This window comes from Lonchura striata, chromosome 5, assembly GCF_046129695.1.
Source record: "Lonchura striata isolate bLonStr1 chromosome 5, bLonStr1.mat, whole genome shotgun sequence".
NCBI classification, from domain to species: domain Eukaryota; kingdom Metazoa; phylum Chordata; class Aves; order Passeriformes; family Estrildidae; genus Lonchura; species Lonchura striata.
This window is the reverse complement of record NC_134607.1, coordinates 23797475-23820670: the sequence shown is the minus strand read 5'-3', so window position 1 is coordinate 23820670 and position 23196 is coordinate 23797475. Positions and strand designations below refer to the sequence as shown.

Here is a 23196-nt window from a genome sequence, read left to right as displayed (position 1 = left end):
TCATCATATTGGGCAGACTGCCACACCTCCACGGTGTCATCTTCCAATGGGCAGACACCCTAGGAAAGGGCAAGGATCAGGACAAAAGGGACCCACTCTCCATCATAGAGTGGGTATTCCTGAGTCATTCACGATCCAAAAGGTTGACACGGCCACAAGAGCTGGTGGCAGAGCTAATCCGCAAAGCGAGAACGCAGATTCGGGAGCTGGCGGGGTGTGACTTTGATCACATCCACATTCCTTTGAAATTAGAATCGGGCCAATTCACAAAGGCAATGTTAGAACACCTGCTGCAAGAGAATGAATCATTGCAGTTTGCACTGGACAGCTACACCGGAAAAATTTCTGTTTTGAGACCGGCCCACAAAATTTTCAATTCCGAAATCCAATTCACTCTGTCAACAAAACAAATTCAGAGCAAAAAACCCTTAAAGGCTCTAACAGTTTTTACGGACGCGTCCGGAGGGTCCCACAAGTCAGTAGTGACTTGGAAAGATCCTCAAACTCAGCAGTGGGAGGCAGATGTTGTTGAAGTAGAAGGATCCCCTCAAGTAGCTGAGTTGGCCGCAGTCGTTAGAGCTTTTGAGCGGTTCTCTGAACCTTTTAATTTGGTAACTGATTCGGCCTATGTAGCAGGTGTAGTGTCTAGAGCACAGGATGCAATCCTGCAAAGTGTCTCCAACGATGCCCTTAACAGGTTGCTCTCTAAGCTGATAAGGCTAGTCTCCCACCGAGAGCAACCGTTTTATGTGATGCATATCAGGTCACACACCGACCTGCCGGGGTTCTTGGCCGAGGGCAATCGCCGTGCCGATTCCCTCGCTGCCGCCCCCGCACAGCTGGCGCCGCTCCCGGACAAGTTCCAGCAAGCCAAAATAAGCCACCAGCTTTACCACCAAAATGCGCCTGGTCTGGTCCGGCAGTTCCATCTAACCCGGGACCAGGCCAAGGCCATTGTGGCCACATGCCCGTCCTGTAAGTCGCTCCCACTACCATCAGTGAGCGCAGGGGCTAATCCTAGGGGTCTGAGGTCCTGTGAGGTGTGGCAGATGGACGTTACTCATATCCCCTCCTTCGGGAGGATGAAGTACGTCCATGTCTCCGTGGACACCTTCTCTGGAGCAGTTTTCGCCTCTGCCCACACAGGGGAGAAGGCCAAGGAAGTAGAGAAACACCTGATACAAGCCTTCTCCATGCTAGGCGTCCCAAAACAGATAAAAACAGACAATGCCCCCGGGTACACATCCAAGGAATTCGCAGGCTTCCTGCAGCAATGGGGAATAGAACATAAAACTGGCATCGCCTATTCCCCGACAGGTCAAGCCGTGGTAGAGAGGACTCATCAAAGCATCAAAAGGATGCTTAAACAACAACAGTCGTCAGCTAAAAATGAGTCCCCCCAGGTTCAGTTAGCGCGGGCCCTTTTTACCATCAATTTCTTAAACTGTTCCTTTGAGTGCCTCAACCCCCCCATCGCGAGGCACTTTAATTCCTACGAGCAGAGCAAGGTCAGGGAAAAGCCACCAGTTCTCATTAAAGACCCTGAGACCTGGCGGCAGGAAGGACCCTATGACTTGGTCACCTGGGGACGGGGGTACGCTTGCGTATCCACACCCTCAGGCCTGAGATGGGTCCCTTCCAAATTCGTGAGACCATATGTCCCTAAGACCCAGAAAAGAAAACCGGACAGTCCTCAAGTTGGGTACGCCGCCCTCCGACGGCGGAAAAGGTCCCCCTCACCTGGTCCCCCCTCTTCCCTCTCTGGCTCCTGGGATTCTCTGTTCCCCTTTGAGTTAGACCTCCCCTACCTCGACTATTAATTTCAGTTGTTTTCTAAAGAAACAAGACTTTTGCTGCTGCTGAGACTCACTGTGTTTATTACAAGCTTTAACATAGTGATGAACTGAAACCCTTGAACAAAGAAGGGTTTCAAGAAGAAAAATTTCCAGAAAAAGGAAACATCTAGTTTCAAAATGAGCCCAGTGACTGTAAAGCCCCCGTTTAAAGACTTACTTTATCCTCTTCACCTTTCTTTCTTTTTAAACAAAAAAAGGAGGAGATGTGGAGTTGCGTTATGTATATGTTTTATTATCCCTGTATTATGTATTGGTTTATTCCTTTGTACCCCCGTGTGCAACTTGGTTTATCCCCAGTTTTCCCGCCTTGTCCTCCCTTCCCGCCTTCCCAGTATCTATCCATCACCTTGAAAGAGGCATTTTACCCCCCCGGGTGCCTTGTCTATCACTCGGTGCCCCTTCCCATCCATCCAGAAGCTTCTACTCAGGGCACCGGGTGATTGGGCGAGGACCTGGGGCTCCCCCCATATCCTTCCCCCATTGGACCCCACCATATCCCCCCATCCCGGAGCCACCCCCTATCCCTATCCCCATTGGTCGTTGGATACCCCTCCCTTACAGTTTATAAGCCAGTGCAAGCACCTTGTGCTTGTTCCTGTTGGCTGGCACCGTTCTAGGGTATTTGGCCCCGTTGGGCTACAATAAACTCGGACTTAGCCCCCAGCAGGATCCGCTCTTCATTTACCACCGCGAGGCTTGCTAGCGCTGCCCGGAACCCACAAAGGCACTCTCCAAACCCCAGCTGGGAGCGGCGGAGGGTGCCTCCATCGCCCGCCCTCGCCCCACAAGAGCTAGCCGGGGCTGAGAGAAAAGGGATTTGGGGCGGGAGCGCGGCAAATATCTTATAACTTCCTTCTTGTTCGATGCTCATTGCCCAAAGGACAGAGGTCATGTGTAAGCTCTGGTCTCAGAAACTCTGACCTATTCCTCTGTCTTGGATTGCCTGACTGTTAAAACAGGAAGTGCTGCCTTAATAATCCAGTGAAAGAACAACAGTGCAGGACAGACAAAATAGGAAGAAAGACTGCAGTAGAAAGTACTGGAGTATATTGAACCCCAGTGGGAGTTGTTATTGAGTAGGAGTTGTGCAGCTGCACAGTTTCAGAAACACAGATATGTCATTTATAATTACCAATTCAGCAAAAACATGAGAAGGAGAGATTAACAGCTTTTTTATCAGATATGGACAGAGAAGTGTTTAATAAAGAACTCACTTCCAGTAAGGCTGGTAAAGAAACCATGATAATCCATGGAAAGGGGAACAATGAATTAAAAAAGAATAATCAGGCTAATGAATCTCTGAAGTTTAAAGGTTTAAGATTGAAGAAAATTATTAGCCAGACCATTATTGAAGATTAAGGTTCTATTGTAGCAAAATCAAGGAAGAAGTATTTTAAATAAAATTACAATTCCTAAGACCTTTAAATATTATTCTAATGTAAAAATAACTATATGATGATACACTCAATGCCTATCCAAGTTTTGAGGTTTGAAAAACAAACTGCTTATGATCTCTTGTGGCCAAGAGCTTGGCAAACATATGGAATACAAATGGAGCAAGATTGGAGTTTTTATTTATGGTTTACATACACACTCAATGGGAAGCAGCAAGCAAAGCCAAGAGTAAAAAATTGGCCAAAGGAGGAGCATGTTCAGTTCTGCGGGATGGTTGGTTTAAAAGGAAAACTGATATCAACTGAGAGGCTAAGCTGGAAAACTTGAGTTTTTCCATACTGATAAGGAATGTGGGAAGACTGCTAAATTTATTAGTTTTTCAAGCAGAGGCTCTTCAAAATTTGGTGGTTTTTTAAAAATGAAGAAATGTGTCAAATACTAGTGCTGAATTTCTTCCAAATGTGAATTTAAAAATGTTTTTCCTGTAATACATAATTTTTTTATGTGACCAATGAAATCTGCCATGACCTAGAAATTTAAAGTTTTCTATCAGCTTCACTTTAAATACATTCTTCTTTTTGAAACATGCTAATGAAAATGTTGTCCTGAGTACAAAACAGAGCAGTGTACTCAAAGCCATTATTCACCCTACTTGACAACAGAAGCACTCAGCTTCTTTGAGCTGGAATGCATTAAAGGGGAGAAAAAGACATTCAATTAATTATGCCTTTTTCAGCTGTAACACTGAAAACTCTGCTGTCCTATGTTTGATGCATAAAGCTGCTTTGCTTCATGTCTATTTCAGACTAATTTTCAGTGCTAGTGTGTGAATAAGTTAAAGAAGCATTGAGTATTTTGGCCACAACAGTTAAGACAGTATTTGCAGTACTTCCAACTTTGCTTGCATTTGAAGTCAGAACCTCTTTGTGAAGAATACACACACAGAGGCCTATGTTCTGCAGCACTGAAACATTTTCTTGTTTTAACTCCCTTTCTCATGAGTTATTGCAGTTAAATCAGGATTTCTGACCCAGCTTCCTTCATCAAATCCTTGTTCCTTCTCTCTCACTTTTTATTAGGCACCAATATGTGCAGCTGCTGCCAGACAAATTCTACCCCCTGTATTTGCATTCAGTCCCAGAGAAGTCCCTCTGTCTACAGGAACGGTGACAGTCCACCAAATGGCAAAACTGGTCCAGCACTGTGCCAAGACAGTCTTTCCCTCTCTCCCTCAGCTCCCAGCTGCCTGATTCCATCTTTCCTTTTTTGTTGTTCAGATTAGCACCAGAGGGAATACAAATAGGAGAAAAGCAAATCATAATGCCTTGCTGGGTTAAAGCTAAGCTCAGGCTCAGTCTGCATTAGTTTGGCATTAGTTTGGGCAGTGTAAGAGTCTGGCCATGATCAGGCAGTGATCAGGCCCCTGGTGCCAGGGACTGGCCATGTGATGTGCTTCATTCCCTTGGGGAATGGCTTCCCATTCAATCTGTGAGCAGAGGATTGTTTAGTCAATTCTTCTGGTTTACTTAGCAAAATGAAGATATTTACCCATGGACTTTAACCAGGGCTGTGACTGAGCTTTGATTCAAATGCAAGCTTGTCAGAGGCATTGTCACCAAATCTGAAGACTGATACCAGTTTCATATCAAATAAATTTTATTATTGCTTTCTTCATCCTACTTTTATCTGATCTTGGAGGTAATTCAAATGAACAAAGATATATGCAATTGCAATTACTACTTCCACTTAGCTACATAAGTGGGCAGCCTTGTTTCATAATTAGTCTGTTACTTCTGTTTATCATAAAGTTAATATTAAGCTGAAGTAGAACAAGGTGCACTTATTCCAGAACAAAAATCTATGTATGTGGAGCTAGTAAAGAGCAGTTATTTTGGAATTTGCAACAGCTGTTTAGAAAGCTCTCACAGTTTAAAAAAAGACCTTCACTTCCCAAAGTATACATTTCATGATTCAGAGTAATATATTTTACCAACTGCATTTCTTTTTTTTTTCCAATAGCGATTAAAATAGAGATTTTTTTTTTTTGTGCAGAGACTGATAAACTGTAAAAGGCTGCAGCACCAGTTGCTCAAGCAGAAAGAAGTGTTAAAAATGAGAATGCTGCTTTAAAAATATATATTTTTTAAAATATATATTAGCATAGGTTAGAAATGTGCTCAAAGGGTTAGGGGAGTGGTTAGGGTTAGGTTTAGGGTTGAGAGAGTCAAAGAGCCTACAGCTCCAGGAACACTGGGGCTGGAAAAGGCATGGCAAAGTGATCCTGGCAGGGCCCCAACTTTGCTGCATCTACACCAGGCAGTACCACACTACATCTGATTTTATGGTATGTAGTGCCTATTATGAATGTTACTTTTTTCTTCTTCTTCCTTTTTTCTTTTTTTTTTTTTTTCTCTTTGTTACCCCTGAATCCAGCTTCATTTCAGCTTTTCTTCGATTGATCACTGGTGAGCTGTTCACAGCCACCAGGCCAGTCCTGTGCCTTGCCTGTTGCTTTTATACCCCTGTATTCCTCAGCAAATCTTGTGCCCCCACTTCTCGAGGCTTCTGCTATTGCTCCATGCCTGCATTTCTCTGTACTGCATCACTGTGTTAGTCATAAGTCTCCTTTTCTACACAGAATAACTGTTTGTTACTTTTATTTATATAAAATGATAGTTGTACCACACACAGATAAACAGAAGTAAAACAAATTAGCCATAGACCTAGTTAATTATGGAAACTGCTGTCACAGTTAACCAATGAAAAGATACAGTAGGGTCAAGAGAAGTTCAAACAAAGCAAACCTGACAAATCTCAGTCCTTGCACATTCAGAACAAAGCTTATGGAAAATTACTGAGAGTGGCAATACCATATTCCAGGGCTGCATGTTTCAGCTGCAAAGGTCTGGAGCAGGTAAGAACAAGCTGCACACACAATCACATAATCCATCATGTTTGGGCATTTTTTTAGACGTGATTATGCTGGCATTTTTTTTCACTTTTGGGGTAGAAAAAAGCATGTAAGTATTAGAGTCTCAGTTACCTAAACTTTTGAAAATAGAAGTTAGCTCAAATACTGCATATTTTTTACAGATAAAATTACATGGCATAGTAAAGGGTAGACAACAAGGGTAGCGGCAAAGATAGGCAAGCACTGAAATTGTCTAGTTCTTTCTCAAAAGATAAAAGAAAATCTACAGACTCCCCAGCAAAAGAACATTAGACTCTGCTTTGAGATAGATAATCTCTTGATGTCTCTTTCAGTCCTGTTGTTCTCTATAACTAGTTTGGTTTTTTATCTTAAATAAAAAATTACATGTGCATTCTCAAATTTGTCAGTTTTTCTTATCTCCTTTGTCTTTTTGATAGATCACATGTGATATACTGATGCATATCTCCATAAATCCTCTAACTCAGTTTAGGTTTTGGAAAGATTGCAAGTGGCCATTTTTTTTCAGTTTGCTTTATTTTTTTATTTTTTATTTTATCATGTCATTCTTAATTATATATAAAAATAATTTCTAATTTCACAATCAGCTATAAAAATAGTGAATCTTGTGGGGCTTGGATTGCTATCACTTACTTTGTTTGTATAGTTGATATACAGATTATTTATTTCTCATTTAGAAAAATACCCATTCCTGAATTCTCTAGTTGGTGTTTTGATATTACTGCTATCTTTTTTTCCAGTCACATGCAATCTGTTGTGTTCCTGACTTGACCTGACATCTCTTTAATATCAGTGGGCACAGCCCTCTAATTCATTACTTCCTTCATAGCTGCAATGCTGAACCATGGTCTGGACAGGGCATCTTGATAGACAGAAGGGAGATCTCTAATCCTCTAACATATCTGTAGTAATTAACTCAAAATCAATTAGAGGTAGCAAAACCTATCTTTTAATGTGTCTTTTTAATGCAGGATCACTCCCAGTACTGTAGTATTGAATACTTTTGTCAAGGCTTAGCCTAAGGATCTCAAGACTGTGATGGAGACATAACTCAGTCTCCCAGTACCATCTCTATTCCTTCTAGTGATACCATTTTAACAATAGAGCTCTCCTGTTACTTCAGTCTGAATTTCAAAGTTTGGCTGATCTGATATTTTGCCACTCCTACCCTGAGACCCATTGTATGCACAGAGCTTTTGCAGCTCATCTTACTTCTGCCCAGAGATGGAAAACAAAACCCCAATAACAAAGCCCCTCAGGATTTCCCTAATGCAACCATGGATGAAGTTTGTGAGGATGAGAAAAAAAAATATCAAATGGACACTTAATATTGTATGGTAATGGTTTGACTTGGTTCTTGTCCAAACAGGTACAAGACCTCAAGTGAAAGGAAATGTGTATCACACTGGTGTGTCTCATTACAGTGTGTTCTTCAGGGATGGAGATGCAGTGGTCATGGCAGAACCTGGAAAATGGAAGGAGAAGACTGAGGGATGCCTCTACTCAGTTGGGACAATATCTAACAGGATGAGCTCTGCAGGGTTTTTGTACAACACCAGCTGGAAGCCGAATGAGCAATTAATGATCACACAATGTTTTGAAGTTGTAGAATGTAATTTATTGCCCAAAGTAGCTCTTTGGAGGGGGAAATGGTCTTAATATTCTGTGCATTCATTGACCTTTCTAAAGACCATATTACAAACTAAAAGGATAACGAAGGAAAGGTAGTTTACAGCGTGAGGTATTTTCTGCTGCAGAGCTGCTCAACAGCACCAGAAGGGTCACTCTCTTCATTCTGTTCTGGAATAAAAGCATACTTTGTGAAGGAATTCACCTTTAAAGGGATGTCTGCCTAAGTGCTCTTCTGGAATAGCTCTTGCAGAATAATGTGGTTTTCAAAAGCTGTGCCAGCTGCTTCCTCTGTATGGACAAAGCCTTGCAGTCCCAGGATTGGACTTTTGGTAATTACACAAATTGCTCAATGTTTCAAATGGGCACCCTACAAGCACTTCTGTGGTGTGCTGATGATGGCACAAGGCTGTGGGTTTTGTTGCTTGGTTTCCTGACTTAGCTAAGAAATGGCTTGGAAAAGGTGCCCTTAACCTCCCACAGGCAGAGGGTGGGGAAGTTTTCACAAGGCCCTTGAAACAGGCTGCGATGCTGCTCCAGTCCTTCTGCCATTCCAAGCCCACACAAGGGGCAGCCGGGAACTCTTCCTGCTCACAGGAGATGTGATGTCTCCTCGATATGCAATCCCGTACCAACTGTGCCACCAGAGGTGAGCTAAAATGGGCGACTGCTCTCCAAATACTGTCTCCAAGTCTGCAGATGTCTCGCAGAAGTGTTCATACCCTAAAAAGCTTTTTTAAAATGGCAGATTAAGTCATGTGTGTGACTCGGCCTCATTTCCTCGTCCTGTTACTCCAGGCAAGTCACTTCTCTTCCAGCTGACAGGTCTTGGGCATCCAATCCAAAAACGCCGGGTATGCTTGGTTGAGGAAGATGCCTGAGCGGCACCCTGGAAAAACAAGAGGCAGAGCTGGGTAGAACTAAATGCCTCCCAGACCAACCCGGTTTTAACTAATGCTGCCTTTCCCAGCTGTAGAGTGGGGGCAACGCAATATTCCCGGTAGACGGCGACTACAGTGTTTGATGAACCATGAGGGATGGACTGATGAGGACGGAGACCGAGGGGTCTCCCAGCGCGGGCCGGCACAGGGAAGCGCGGCGCGGCTGAGGGAAGCGCGGCGCGGCTGAGGGAAGCGCGGCGCGGCTGAGGGAAGCGAGGCGAGGCGCGGGCCGGCGCAGGGAAGCGCGGGCCGGCCGCAGGACCCGCCCCGCCCGCAGGCGGGAAGGCGGCGGGGCCGAGCCCTCAGGAGCCGTGAGGCGGGCGGCCGCGGCGAGCGCGGAGCCTTCGCCCGGGTACTGCCCCCACCCTCTCCCGCGGAGCTGCCCGGGCATGAGCTGGGGGTTTAATTACTTTTCTAATTTTGATGGGGATTTACGGTGCTCTGAGCGGGGGAGGGAGGTTCAGCGGTCCCTCGCCCTTTGGGAACAGAAATGTACATCTCATGAGGAGGCAGCTGGCAAAGAAAAGCCGAATAAATCGGTGTGTTGATGACGATTAATCAGTTATTTTCCTTTGAGGCAGCAGATGTGAGGTCGCGCCGCGGAGCGCCTTGGGCAGGTCGGATCCCCGAGGCGGGGAGCCGAGCTCTGCTGCCATTTTCCGCCGGCCCGAGCCTGGGGGAATTGCAGGGAGTGGGTCTGTCACACCCGCAGGCTGGAAGGACACCACGGTATCCAGGTCTTGCTCACCTGCCCTCGGTACTTGAGGTGGTGCAAGATTGTTGGTGGTTTCTCATGGGTTTGCTCTGTTGTCTCAGACCTTCACCCTTTTATCTGCTTCACTGCAGGTAGCGGTGACTGGAATCCTTCAGGTGTGCCAGCACACACCAGCAGCAGGACAACGCTTGACTAAGCAGGAGGACTTTTTTCGTATCTAAAGCTTTTAATAGGGTGAGGTAAAATTTCTCCGTTTTCCCTAATAGCCTCCAGGAAGGCACGGGTCTGGGTCTGCCTCGTTTTTCTGCTGTGAGATGCCAATTGCCTAAGGATGGGGAGTAGGAGAACAATCCCATAACCTGCTCAGCAGTGGTTAAAGTGCTGGATTATGTGCATTTGATGAGGACATTTTTAATGAAGAAGGAGATTGTAATATAGTTTTAATGCCTCTTGCATTACTTGTTTTTCTTCCTTCAGTATTTGAAGCTAGGGGATTTTTCAAATTTCCCAAAGTATTTTTTAATTAGTGTTTTACTGTAATTATGTGAAGGCATGATTTATCACTCCATAATTGTCAGAATTCTGAAATAGAAATTAAATATATCATGACATTTTCAGAAATAACCGATTCTATAAGAATATTTCCATTAAATACTAACAGAATAAAATAAGTCTGAAATTCTGATATTCTTTTCCTTTCTTTCCCAGCCTCTATATACACAGGATTCTTGCAAGCAAATTAGTATCCATTTAGAAGCTGAAAAAAAGGCCTTTTGCAGATATTTAGCCTAAACTATCCCAACTTCTGTTAGACATAGCCCATCTTATAGTTTGTGGATTTTGTTAAGAAATGAGCAAGTAAATATATGCACACATTTTGATGTGGTGGTCTACAAAACCTTTCATCGTCCAGAGCTAGAACACCAAGTGTAAGCTCACAATTTAAATAGAAGCAACTTAACCCATTTACAAAACTAAAAAAATTATAGAGTAGTTTGGTTATAAGATCAAATTTCTAAGGAACTACTTCGTATTCACTATTCTTGCATTCATAAAATTTAAGGAGGTCACACTTTACTCATTTAACCATGGTGTCACTAAGTGCCTATTCCAGTTCTAGGCTTTGCTTATAGAAAGTCACACAGAGAGGGCAGTGAAGCTGTGCTGGAGTCCAGACATGGCAAGTTAAACATGAAAAGACATGAAATGAGCTCTCTGTATATGGGTTTGCATAACAAAAGTTACAGATTTTTCTTACCATTCTTTTGTTCTCTCCATGCAAGCATACTCTTTACAGCCATTACCTAAACATCTTCAGCATTTATTAGTCATTTTGAACCTCAGCAAGAACTTCAGAACAAATACAGCTTTAATAATCTGCTCTCAAGATACATAACTAAGGAGTTGTAGCCGTCTCTGCACTGTTTTGTGGGTTTTCTGTCACAGAAAGATGGAGAGGCTGAACTTTTACATTGCCTTTCCATTGCCTATTTTGTCTACAACTATGCTGACTTTTGTCATAAACACACAGACTGCCTTTAGCATTCTCACCAGAATAAATTCCACTAGTAATAATTAATTTAAAATATGTTCCCAACTCCAAAACTCATCTCTGACCCAAGATTCTCACAAGGGAATGAGATCTCTTCCCAATACCTATGAAGCCCTTTCTAGCCAAACTGGTTCATCTGAGTGAAAAACCATAGATTTTCTCCTTTTGGCCTGGTAGGTCAGATAATGAAGAGTTGGAAGCAGAATCCAAATTTAAATCTCTATATGATGTCATACTGACATGTTTCTGTAGTTCAAGGACTTCTTAACAGTCCTTTTACAGACATTTACTCATTTATTGCCCCCCCATGACTGTCTTTGTTTGCATTTCCCACTAGTGATCAATACTTTATTGCATGCTCTTTCACGATGAAGGCCATGGAGGATCAAGTAGTCCAAGAAGAACCAGGATACCAGGATGATGAGGTAAATTTGTTATTGATTGAAAACTATGTGCAGTAAATGTTCAAAGGTATTTTGATAGTCTTAAGAAACCCATGGAGGGACAGGAGGCCCCCAGAAACCATCAGGGAGTTCAATGCATCTAAAATTTTGTTCCAGTCTACTGCCAAGAAAATCTCATTCCCCTAGTCCCTGTACAGCCTGGCTTTTCAAGTAATTTTCATTAACCTTTCAAAAGTTGTGCACAGTTTTTAATGGGATTATCATTATTTCATCATATTTTACACTTCTGTAGTAAATGCAAGGGATCATCAGCATGAAAAGAGTGAGAAATTATGGTAGAGAAGCTGCAGATTATGATGATGCTAACACAAGTCTTATTAGCACAACAGAGGATTAATTGCCTGTGAAGATATACTTTGTGGAGATGATAAGAAACATGTATGTCTTTTTGGCTCACTATGGCTTTGCTTATTTCAGTTGTCCAACAAGCTATGTATTATTTGTGAAAAATCAATAAATGTTTGCAAATCTGAAACAGTCATGTAGCAAGATAGATGTAATAACAAGAAAAAGCAACATCTATTTTTATTTCTGCTATTTTGTTTAGGAATCCTTTTTTCAGGATATTGACCTGCTTCAGAAGCATGGAATTGTAAGTATTAGCAATCACTTGATCACATAGAATTGTCATTGTCCCTCAAAAGCTACTGTAAGGTTGTTTCTAAAATTGTATATACATTGATGCAAATAACTGAAATTCCTCCTTGCAATAAGTTCTAACTCAGTCAGTGGAGACAAATTTTGCCTTTGGTGACAAGACAGATTTTTAGAAAATCTCATTCACATCAGTTTCCTAAATAAAGTGTCAAGATACTCAAAGTATTTAGCACCTAGCACTCTTGAAAAACCAACTGCTTGCTAATTTATTTGAAAACTGTGTGATAGATTATTTCCTGTTCCTGCCAATCTTTGTAATTACTCCTGCATTTTTGGTGCCTGTGAAATCACGCTGTGACAATAGTTACTATACTATTTTCAGCATACTGTGCAGGGGGTAGAGTAGGAGTGAGAAAAATATTAGTTGCTAGAGAAATAAGTGGTTTATTTTCTTAATCAAATGTGAATTCCTATCCTTGTTACCATCATCACATAAACATCACCTATTTATTTGAATTACAATTATTATATGTTTATTTAGGAGACTGGCTCATGTATTGGAATCCTGTTATAATCAGAGTTATAGAAGCAGAATAAAAAGTTGGGTTTGCCTGAAGTAATGTGAGATTTAATAAAAGTGACTCCAGACACACAAAGATGGGAAGGACATATCACAATGACTCATCATTAGTCAGCACTGTAGTTACTGGGCTGACCAGGTCAGCAGTGCAATTGTTGGCAATTTTTTTTTATTGGAAGTTCATTGGCAGTTTTAAAGATAGTTCTGAAGAAGGATCACATGGTTGGGAGTTCAAATTATGGGGCAACATAGGAAAAATAAACAAATTATGCTTAAAAATTTAGCAAGTTGATCAAAGAGGGTGACCTGAGCTGGAAGGGAGCTGTACTACCCTATCAGTATGAAACAAGGCATGGCATTCACAGAATGATACAAATGTATGAAAGAGCTTGAAAACTAAGAATAATGGCTTAGGCTGTTCTTCTGGGGTTGTAAAGGTTTTCTGCTCCTTTCAATTATTTTTTCTTCTTTCTTCCAAGTGGTTATTCCCACACCTCAGAGGAAGTTTTTGTTCTGTGCCAGCTAAAAGCTTTGTGCAAACATAGGATGACCTATATATGTTAAATTCATTTACCTGGAAAAACAATTTTTGTGGGTTTAGAATTTTTTTTCAAGGACTAGAGAGAAAAATATTTACTGGATCTGCCAGTGTGCCCAGAAAGAGAATCAGATTAGAAGAACTGAGACTGTGATTTGGTGATCAAAAGTGTTTAGTAGGATTTAAGGTGCTGTTACCCCTCAGCCTCTGCTGAGTGTCACACACTATCACAGGATGAGAAATAAGCTTTGAAATAAACATGACTAATTTCTCACACAACCCCCCTCCCTTCTTATGCTCTATGTACCCACACACTCTAGACAAATTGATGATATGTCCAGTTCATAGTTTTTTCCAAAGAAAAATCTTGGCCAGAAATGGTAAATTGATGTATTATCCCACACCTTTCACAAAGTATGCTTTCTTATGAGTAATCTGTTCTTGCTTTTACATTTCCAGTGATGTCAGAATCATAAAATGAGGTGAGGGAAGGTAAAATATGTCAGTAGGGTGCTCTCTGAAGTTGTGCTGTTCCCAATTTATGAAAAACAAATAGCTCACTCCAGCCCAAAGTGTCAGTCACATCTGCAGGATACATATGTTTTAATCTGGACATGCAGAAACAGCACAGCAAGTAGATTCAGTTTCCAGTGATCCTTGTGAATCCCAACTATCCACCACCAGATTATCTGGTTTACAGATTATCTGTGCTAAGGGACCAAGGGCAGACTGAGTGTTATATGGTGTCCAAGGTCCACACTATCTGAAATAATTCTGTACTGTTTCTTTACTATCAGCTTTGATCTAGAAAAGCTGACACTGAAAGGGGAGAAGTAAATACCCAGATATCTTTCTCTCAAAACCACCAGAAGCTGCTCTCTGCACCATGATTCCTTGTACCAATATTACTCAAAATTTTGTTTTGTTGATGTCACAAAATACACAATGAAGAGTTTACTGTAAATCTGTTTCTTTCTTGGTGAAAACACAGGCATATGAGTGCAAACTTAAAATATTTTGCAAAGGTTTATTTCACCTTCCAGTTGTTAACTGTTCTGAGTACTCACAGAAGGGAAATTTCTTTGCAGAACGTAGCAGATATTAAAAAGCTGAAGGCAGTTGGGATTTGCACAATCAAAGGAATCCAGATGACCACAAGAAGGGCACTGTGCAATATGAAGGGGCTCTCAGAGGCCAAAGTGGACAAGATTAAAGAAGCTGCAAACAAGCTTGTTGTAAGCCAGTCACTTTCCTGAGAGTTTGAACTTAATGCTGGCCTCTCCAAAATGCTGTGCAACATTTCTCTTAGCAGATTTCCCACTGCATCATCAAAATAATTTTGAAAATTAGTCTGCATGTTACTTTAAGGCATAATACTTTATACTCCACAACAACCAGGTGAATGCTGTGGTGCTTTTTATACTCAACCCATGGGAATGAGGCTGGGAGAAAAGAAGATATTTATATGGGATATTGCACTTTTAACTTTAGGTTAAAGCTAAAATAAACCTCTTGTGTTCTCTTTGGTCTTCCCTAGGAACCAGGCTTCCTCACTGCCTTTGAGTACAGTGAAAAACGGAAGATGGTATTTCATATTTCCACTGGCAGCCAGGAATTTGAGTAAGCTTATCTCTTATATCCTTCCTTCATCCAAATGTTCCAAATAATCATCTTAATTGTCTTTAATGAGACACAGAAATATAAGGGAATAAATCCTCAGCTAGGACACATAGATTCCCCTTACATTTAGAGTTAAAGAAGTCTACATCAATAAGCACCAAAACCAGCTCCTTTTCTGAGGGGAAACTGGACTTTGTACAGTCACTGTAAATAAACAGTTGGCATCCAGAAATCTTGACAGTATAATTTTTTCATCTATCAAAATAATCTGCAGGTTTCAGGTCAAAGTCTTCAAGTCCTCCCTTGAGATATTTTCATGGAATGTTATTTTGAAATATTATTTTCAATATTATTTTCTCTCCTTTCTTTCCAGTAATCATTTGTATAGCTTGTTCCTCTGCACACAAAAAGGGAGATAAAGACAGAGTTAATTCTTTATGAATCAACGATCATTTAGTGCCCTGCACTTAATGTATCAGGGGCTTTAGGGCAGAAATTACTTTCCTTAAAATAGTAAAATGTCTCTTTTTTACTTTCCTTTTGTGATTTTTTTGGGGGGTTTATATAATAATCCTCTCCCTTTCTGCAGTAAACTTCTGGGTGGTGGGATTGAAAGCATGGCAATCACTGAGGCCTTTGGAGGTGAGAGAACCACATTAAATGAGTATTACCAAACAAAGAATTGCAACTTAATTTAGATTTTAGTTCAACTTGGATTACTTATATCAAGTTTACCACACTGTAATTACAAAGATGAGTATCTGCATGAGTGCAAGAAGAAATAATCCACTTCTCTTAGTGTTTTCTAGTTTTTCCTCTTCATTTGCTTTCAGACTAAGTTTGAGCTGAGTCTGCAAGCATGATTACTGAGCATGCTTATTCAGCAAAATGTAGCATTACTAAGACTACTACTAACATGCCAGATTTCTCCCTGATGCAGTGTGACAAAATTGCCACAAAAGGTATTTTAGTTATGCGTACTTAAGGTACACCGCATTTAATGTAAGATTTTGGAAATACAATTAAGCTACTGTTACAGTACACCTAATTAGTTGGTCCTTGACACTTCAGCAATAAGAGTTCATAAAACACAGTCGTCTTCCCTTTAGAAGAGGTAAACTGGAGAGTAATGTGTTTTGGTAGAATGAGATTAATAAACTTGTAAGCTTGTCCTTGATCATTTTACTGGAAATGAAACTGGGCTAGGTTAATTGAATCAACCATTTCTTCCCCACCCCGCCCCCCCCATTATCACTTTTCCACAGCTGCCATATGGTTTTAACTTCCATACACAAGAGAATGACTTCAGCAGTCAAGAAGGATCAAATTAAAGCATTTCAGATTTTGCTTTTCATGTAACACATTTCTGCTGCACAGAATATGATTTAGAAATTGAGGTTAAATGATTTTAAAAGGTAGAGAGTGAGGTGAATGTTGTAAGTAAGAGTTTCTAATTGCAGTCATTCCTGAATCTGTCAAACTTGGAAAAAGAAACCTTGACTCTTTTTTTCCCTTCTCTTTATTTAACAGAGTTCCGGACAGGCAAAACCCAGCTATCTCACACTCTTTGTGGTAGGTATGACATCTTAAAATAAGAGTGATGTTTATTCTCAGTGAATCCATTGTTTACAACTCTATCAGAATTAAACATATGAGTAAAAATTCAGAATCTTTTATTTCTACAAATACAGTGAAACAGACCTTGGTGACTCTTACTGCCATAAACCGTGCTTGAGTAGAGAACTCATATAAATGGTTACTTTTTAATAGTGCTCACATCCATGAAAGTTTTGCCATAAGGAGAGTGAAGATAATAGGCTGTCTTAGATAAAACAGTGAAACACACCATCTGGAAGAGCAGAGCACAAATATGGATGACATGTAGATGGGGCATTGCTCAGAAAAGGGCAGAGGCAAAATTTTTTCTCAACCAAAAAAAAAAAATTCTCTATGACTGTCCTGGTTTCAAGAGGTTTTTCTGAATATGACATTCTGAAAGGGCACTGAAAGGGTACTACTGGCTGTCAGAGACTGGATAAACAGGCATTGGCAGTCACCATATTTGGGCAGTGCCAAAACCAGAAGGACCCTGATTTCCCAGAGATATTTCTCAGTGTGTAAAGAGTAGTAAACAAAACCTTATAAAACTATTAATGCTGCTGGAATTACCAGACACTGAGTAGGCAAATTCTCTTAAATTACTCCCTTATATTGTAAAGTGCAATATGGCATGTTCTGGAAAAACAAGGCCTCTTCTGGTTAATACAGTGTAATGGTCAGCAGAGTCATACCCTTTTGCATGAATGATTACAGCTGGATTGAGTATTTTAGCTTATTCACTCCAAAGAGACTAAACCCACAATCAGCAACTATTTGCATATCAAGAAAAAACTCATATGCAAAGAAATTTTGATCATATGTGTTACAGCTGGAAAAAGTGCCTACTAAGTCAATAGAATTAATTTGGGCAGAAGATTTTGTGTAAGAACTCACTAATAACATCCCTAAAATACACAGATTTAGTGATGGTACTGAGTAAACAGTTTTGACACCATTAATTAAATCTCATCTGATCTGCAATCGAGAAAAGCAGCTTCAGCTTAGTCTCAAGAGGGCAGTAAGACAAGATACTCCTGATTTTCACATCAATTAAAACTGACAGTTCTTTGTGATATGGACAAACAGTTGTATTTTATTTTAAAAATAATGATAGAGGGATTAAGAAAATATTTTTCCTGCTTTTTCATTTTAATATTCTATGATTCTCTGTAGTGACAGCCCAGCTCCCAGGACCAAATGGCTACACAGGTGGAAAGATTATCTTCATTGATACTGAAAACACTTTGTATCTTTTGGCTGTTAAAAGTTACAGGTGTGATGAACTGGAAAGTTAGTAATAAGGAAGCTTCATACATGTAAAACATTATGACTGACATTTTGTTGTAAGGAATCTTCATATACATAAAATATGACTGGCACAGAAATTGTGGAGAGCACAGTGTATAGTGGCCCACAAGGAAGTGAGTTTTTCTTTTGTCATTTGATGTAATCCAACCTGGAAAAATTAGTTAGGAATTGGATTATATTTTAACTGGGTTTTTTTGTTTGTTTGTTTTTGGGAGTTTTGTGTTTTTGAGATCTAGTAGGCCTCCTACAGGTTATAGCAGCTTTTCTATTCAAGATAAATTTATCTAAGTACTAAACACTATTTTTAACACTTCACATTTGCAGTAGACTGTGTATAAACAGGTTTTGCTCACAGCTGAATTCCTAGAGCACAGCTATCCATATGTCAACTCCCCCCCGCCTCAAACCCTAAACACAAAACAATTACCATCGTGAGCCCTAAACTATCTTTAGGGTACGTGGGACAGCATGAAGACAAAAAGTCAGTCTTCTCTAGGACTAAAATAAATATTCTTCTTTTTTTTCCCCCCATAGTCCTATTTTGGAATGGAGTCTTATTATTTTCAGAGCATGGTTTGCACAAGGAGAAATCCTTAACTCTGACTCATGCCAGCCGACCAGACCGCCTGCGTGACATTGCTGATCGCTTCAATGTTGACCACGAGGCAGTACTTGACAACGTGCTCTATGCACGTGCATATACCAGTAAGACCATTATTGCAACTGGCATGATATCTAGGGTTTTTTCTCTCAGGTACCATTTTTAATAGTTCTCAGTTTATTAACACTTCTCAGTTTATTAACAGCTCAACACACTGTCACAAGGTACTGCTTTAAAACTTCAAGAAATTTTGAAATAAGACTTCTTTAAGAGTGCAGTATAAACATAAATAATATGATTAAAACATTTTCTGTGTGTCATTTAACTCAATATTAAATTAAAATGTATGTATTGCTTTTCAGTTCTTAACACAACAAAAAGTTGTCTTCATGCAGAGTGAAGATTTTCACAAAGAAGTTTTGTGAGATGGGTGAGAGGAAACTGGAACCTGCAAAATATTGTTGCTGGGCATTGCATTTAAAACTGCTGGCAATGAAAACATAACCAGTGGAGACATTTCAAGTGGAATTTTAAAGTTCAGGCTTTTGTTCCGTCAGAGTTCTTTCTGGTCCTAATTTCTCTTGGCAACTGCTTCCCATAGGTGAGCATCAGATGGAATTGCTTGACTATGTAGCAGCCAAGTTCCATGAGGAAGCTGGTATCTTCAAGTTATTGGTACAAGACTTCTATATGCTTACTGTTCTCAGAATATGTGTTCCTGTTTTCTTTCACTATATTTACTTACCTAGCATGATTACAATGCAGATCATTGACTCCATAATGGCACTTTTCCGTGTGGATTTCAGTGGTCGCGGAGAGTTGGCTGAACGACAACAGAAACTAGCTCAGATGTTGTCAAGGCTCCAAAAAATATCAGAAGGTATGGGAAATATTGCAAGATTTGAAAAACATGGGCTGGAGTCACTACCAGTAGCTTTTGGTAGCACAACGACTTAGTAGTAGATCCTTCCTCACTTCACACCTCTGTCAGTTACCAAAAAGATCAAACTGATATTATTTCAAGATGACAGATTGAGAAAACGTCTGGACTTTCCAACATTTAGAGTTTTATTAGGAATACTGTCAAGCCCTAAATGACATAATAGATTGTAGAACTGGACAAATACTCAGTAAGAGTAATTGCCTTCCCCAAATTCCAACAGTCTAAATACAAAAGAAAGAGGAAAGAGGATGAAGGCATAGAGAAATGAAAAAGCCATGCCTCTTGCCAATTTCTCAGTACTTTGCAATGCTTTGGGGGATGATGATAGGATGACTAGAGTTCCTTCTCTTTGGAATGTCTCAGAAATGTTGATGAGGAATTAATAAATGTTTTTTTCCTGATGTAAAAAAAAAAAAAAATTCAAACAGAGAAAGGGAAGAAGAGAGAGCTGAGGGCAGGGAGCCAGCAGAGAATAGATGGAAACTGAGAAAGACTTGTTCAGTGGAATTGTAAAAAGTGCTCAATTTTGGTGTATTACAGTTGAAGCCATGCAAGAGCAAATTAGGCTGTGTCGTGATTAACTGCAGCCATCAGTCATAAAGAATATTTTCTTCTCGTTCACTTAAAATTTGGAGTGCTTCAGCAGAAACCTTGCTTTTACCATGGATGAGAGAATATTTTGGAATTCTAATTGGATGAAGTCTACTTTCTTTGAAATGTCTTCTCTTGCAGAATATAATGTGGCTGTGTTTGTGACCAACCAGATGACTGCTGACCCAGGAGCAACTATGACGTAAAATACTTTTTCTCTCTCTTAAAAAAAAAATCCTGTACTTTGTATTATGTATTTAACAGAAATGAGAACTGAGATTGTAAGGAGCAAGAGACACTGAAATGAAACATCAGTTTGGTCATTGTTTCCTCTGATATTAGGAATTAATACATAAATGACCTTTGGAAGTTTCTCTCAGTTTTTGGAATGAGCTTTTTTGTGTTTATCTGCTGCCTGGTATGGTGGTGTGATTTCACTGTGACTTAAACAAAGAAAATGAGCTATAAAAAATATTGAAAAAGCACCACATTTTCCTTTGGAGCAGCTCATATGTGATATTTAAGGTGTGTATTTCTGGAGCCTCTTATATGTAATGACAGGAAAATTATGCCAGCATTGAACATATGAACATATTATCTTGAGACAAGTATGCAAAAGTCAAGTTTCTAAAGTATTTCCCTATTGATTATTTGTTACTGGGTTGAATAGGGCTCAGTCTGACAGTTAAGCACAGTTTTAACCTCTGGAATTTGCACAGTGAATCACCACAATTTTCTTGCTAATTCAGCTTTCAGGCAGACCCAAAAAAGCCCATCGGGGGCCACATCCTTGCTCATGCTTCGACTACCAGGATCAGTTTGAGGAAAGGGAGAGGGGAGCTGCGGATTGCAAAGATCTATGACAGGTAAACCACCTTTCCCTCACGGGAGAGAAGGTGACAAAGTTCAAGGTATTGAAACTGTCTGGATGGTACATTGGGAGAAAATCTGAAAGGACAAACTAATTAACAGATTAAACAACTGATTAAAGTTGTCTTGCACCTTGCATACGTTAAATAACATAATCTTTCATCATAAATCCTACTAGATGCTTAGCTCTTAATGAAGCTTTGGTAGGACTGGTAGTCCCTTGGCAGGAAGATTCTGGACATTTTAAATTCCTAAGTTTTCCTGACACAATAATTTCGCATTTTCTGATCCTGATGATATCGATCAGATTCTACAGTTTGCACATAGGTATAAAGGCACTGAGGTATTCCAGGTCGCTCACACCCACAGCATTTTGGAGACTGTTTCACAACTGCATTTTATATGGAGAAACCCACAAGTTTCTTGTATCTTTTTCGCCCAGCCCTGAGATGCCTGAAAATGAAGCCACATTTGCAATAACTGCTGGAGGGATTGGGGATGCCAAAGAATAGGTAAAAAAATGTAATGTAAATGTACTAAAAAACCAGCAGGGAAGCTGTGATGAAGATTTGTGAAAGCTTGACAACTACCTATGGCTGCATTTGTAGCTTTTGGGAGATATTTAAGATATTTTGGGAGAACACTGGGATAGATTTTGTACAGTTCAGTTTTACTGAACTAAAATTTTGGTCATGTAGGATTTTTGTTTTTCAATTGAACTTTTGGCATGCAAATATTTAAGCCATTAGATTGTGAATTGTTCTTAGAATCCTTTTCCTATCTTTTGTGAAAATCAAACCTGTCCTTTCACATGGGAGTGAATATACTCTTTCTTAATTTATTTCAAAGAGAGTGTCTAAGTGGTAGAATTTATAGTGTGAAATGCAACAGAACTAGAATAATCTCAGTTATAAAATTCACATATATAGATGGAAAAGGCAGTGGGAGGAACAACAGCTCAATAACTTGACAGATTTTCACGTACTGTAGAGGAACAAGTAGTTTTGAGAATATGTTTTTAAACATTTTTATCTTGACTAAATAATGTTCATGTTTTTATTTAGCATTTTCTACTTTTTGGACAGAATGTTTTAAACCTGTTCTTATTAAAGTTAAAAATAAAGACTATGAAGTAGAACAGAAGTCTGACTATGTTTGGGTGCTTCGCATTAAACTCCACTCTCAAAAATCTCATTGATCTTTCATGAGAAAAATATATTATAAAAAAAAACCCAATACATTAAAACCTTTTTCTAGTTCTCTAAAGAAATAAACTTGATATAATTGACTTGTCATTCTTCTAGGATAAGTAAGACTATTAAAGATTAGTATTAAGTAATAGTAAATATTGTTACTATTAAAAAGAATAAAACAAATGCAGTGGCTAAATAGGAGAGGCTGGCACCAGCACTTTTACCAAGGAAAAGGCACTTAAGATTCAGCTTGCTGAGGGAGCCAGCAGCACAGGCACAGCTCTGAAGTAGCCAGAGATGTAGGTCACAGGGGGCAAAAGAAGAAACTGGGAATAAAGATGCAAACAGGGCATTGGGGGCCAAAATAACAATTCCTTTTGCAATATCACCAATGCTCATGGAATCCCTTGCTTTTCTATAAATTAAACAATAATAATAATAATTATAATTAAACATACATACACACACATGGATATAATGGAGAAGTCTTGCTTTGTCCTCTGGTAATTACAGTGATTCTAATTTTGGTATCTGGTCAAAGAAATTGTCCTCACTGGCAAAATAATGTTTTTGTTTAGGTTACCAAATGCAAGTTAAGATAACATCAAGTAAAAAGGTAGCAATGACCAGAAATTAATGGAAAAGAAGCCTGACATTTTAACCAGGCTTTTCCTTGTGACAGACCTAGAGGGCTTGCCTTCCTTAAGTGGTTTCTTAACAGATAGTTGATATTTTTCCTGAGGTAGAGCACTGTTTTTCACAGTGGAGAAAAGTCTAGAGAGCTGTAGGCTGGGAAGCTGCTTCATCTGATAGCGCCAGGAATGGATCAGTCATTGCCATTTAATGCAATGTCCAGTCCATTGCATGTGCCAGGCTTTCCCACACTAGGCATTTTTATCCAGCGGCCAAGTACCCAGTGTCAGTGAGAGCATGCAGTGTCACTTGACTCTGTGCCACCCACTTAAAAGACCCAGGTTTCTCTTGCATTTTATTTTAAGCACTCAGATTGCTTTTTGCTTTCTCAAACATGTGATACATACATACATATGTATATACGATGTGAAACTAAAATGGTAATTTCTGTGTCGTTCTAGGCTGTTATTTTTATCCATGGGTCTGAAAGTAAAGGGGACTGTTTTTCCCTTCTGCCAGTATAAGCAGCTTTCGATAACCTGTCAGCCCAGAAATTACTGCTGATAGTGAAACACGGTGTGGGCCAGGGCTGGGTTTGGCTGGGCTAACCCCACCATCTCC

General features: G+C 40.0%; 1 protein-coding gene and 1 long non-coding RNA gene across 2 annotated transcripts; both read left to right on the top strand.

Annotated features, from left to right (window-relative positions):
• The first annotated feature begins 6016 nt into the window (after positions 1–6016).
• Positions 6017–8030, top strand: LOC110483851 (uncharacterized). The gene is made up of 2 exons (XR_002467642.3): positions 6017–6165; positions 7571–8030. It is a non-coding gene; the product is annotated as an uncharacterized LOC110483851 (long non-coding RNA).
• Positions 8031–9709: 1679 nt separating this feature from the next.
• On the top strand, positions 9710–21892 carry DMC1 (DNA meiotic recombinase 1). The gene is made up of 13 exons (XM_077783401.1): positions 9710–9720; positions 11376–11463; positions 12050–12094; positions 14306–14452; positions 14755–14837; positions 15427–15479; positions 16368–16409; positions 17610–17682; positions 18358–18449; positions 18947–19225; positions 20021–20081; positions 20629–20745; positions 21192–21892. The coding sequence occupies exons 2-13, from the start codon at positions 11407–11409 to the stop codon at positions 21259–21261; spliced, it is 1119 nt and encodes a 372-aa protein (XP_077639527.1). The 5' UTR covers positions 9710–9720; positions 11376–11406; the 3' UTR covers positions 21262–21892.
• Positions 21893–23196: the final 1304 nt, after the last annotated feature.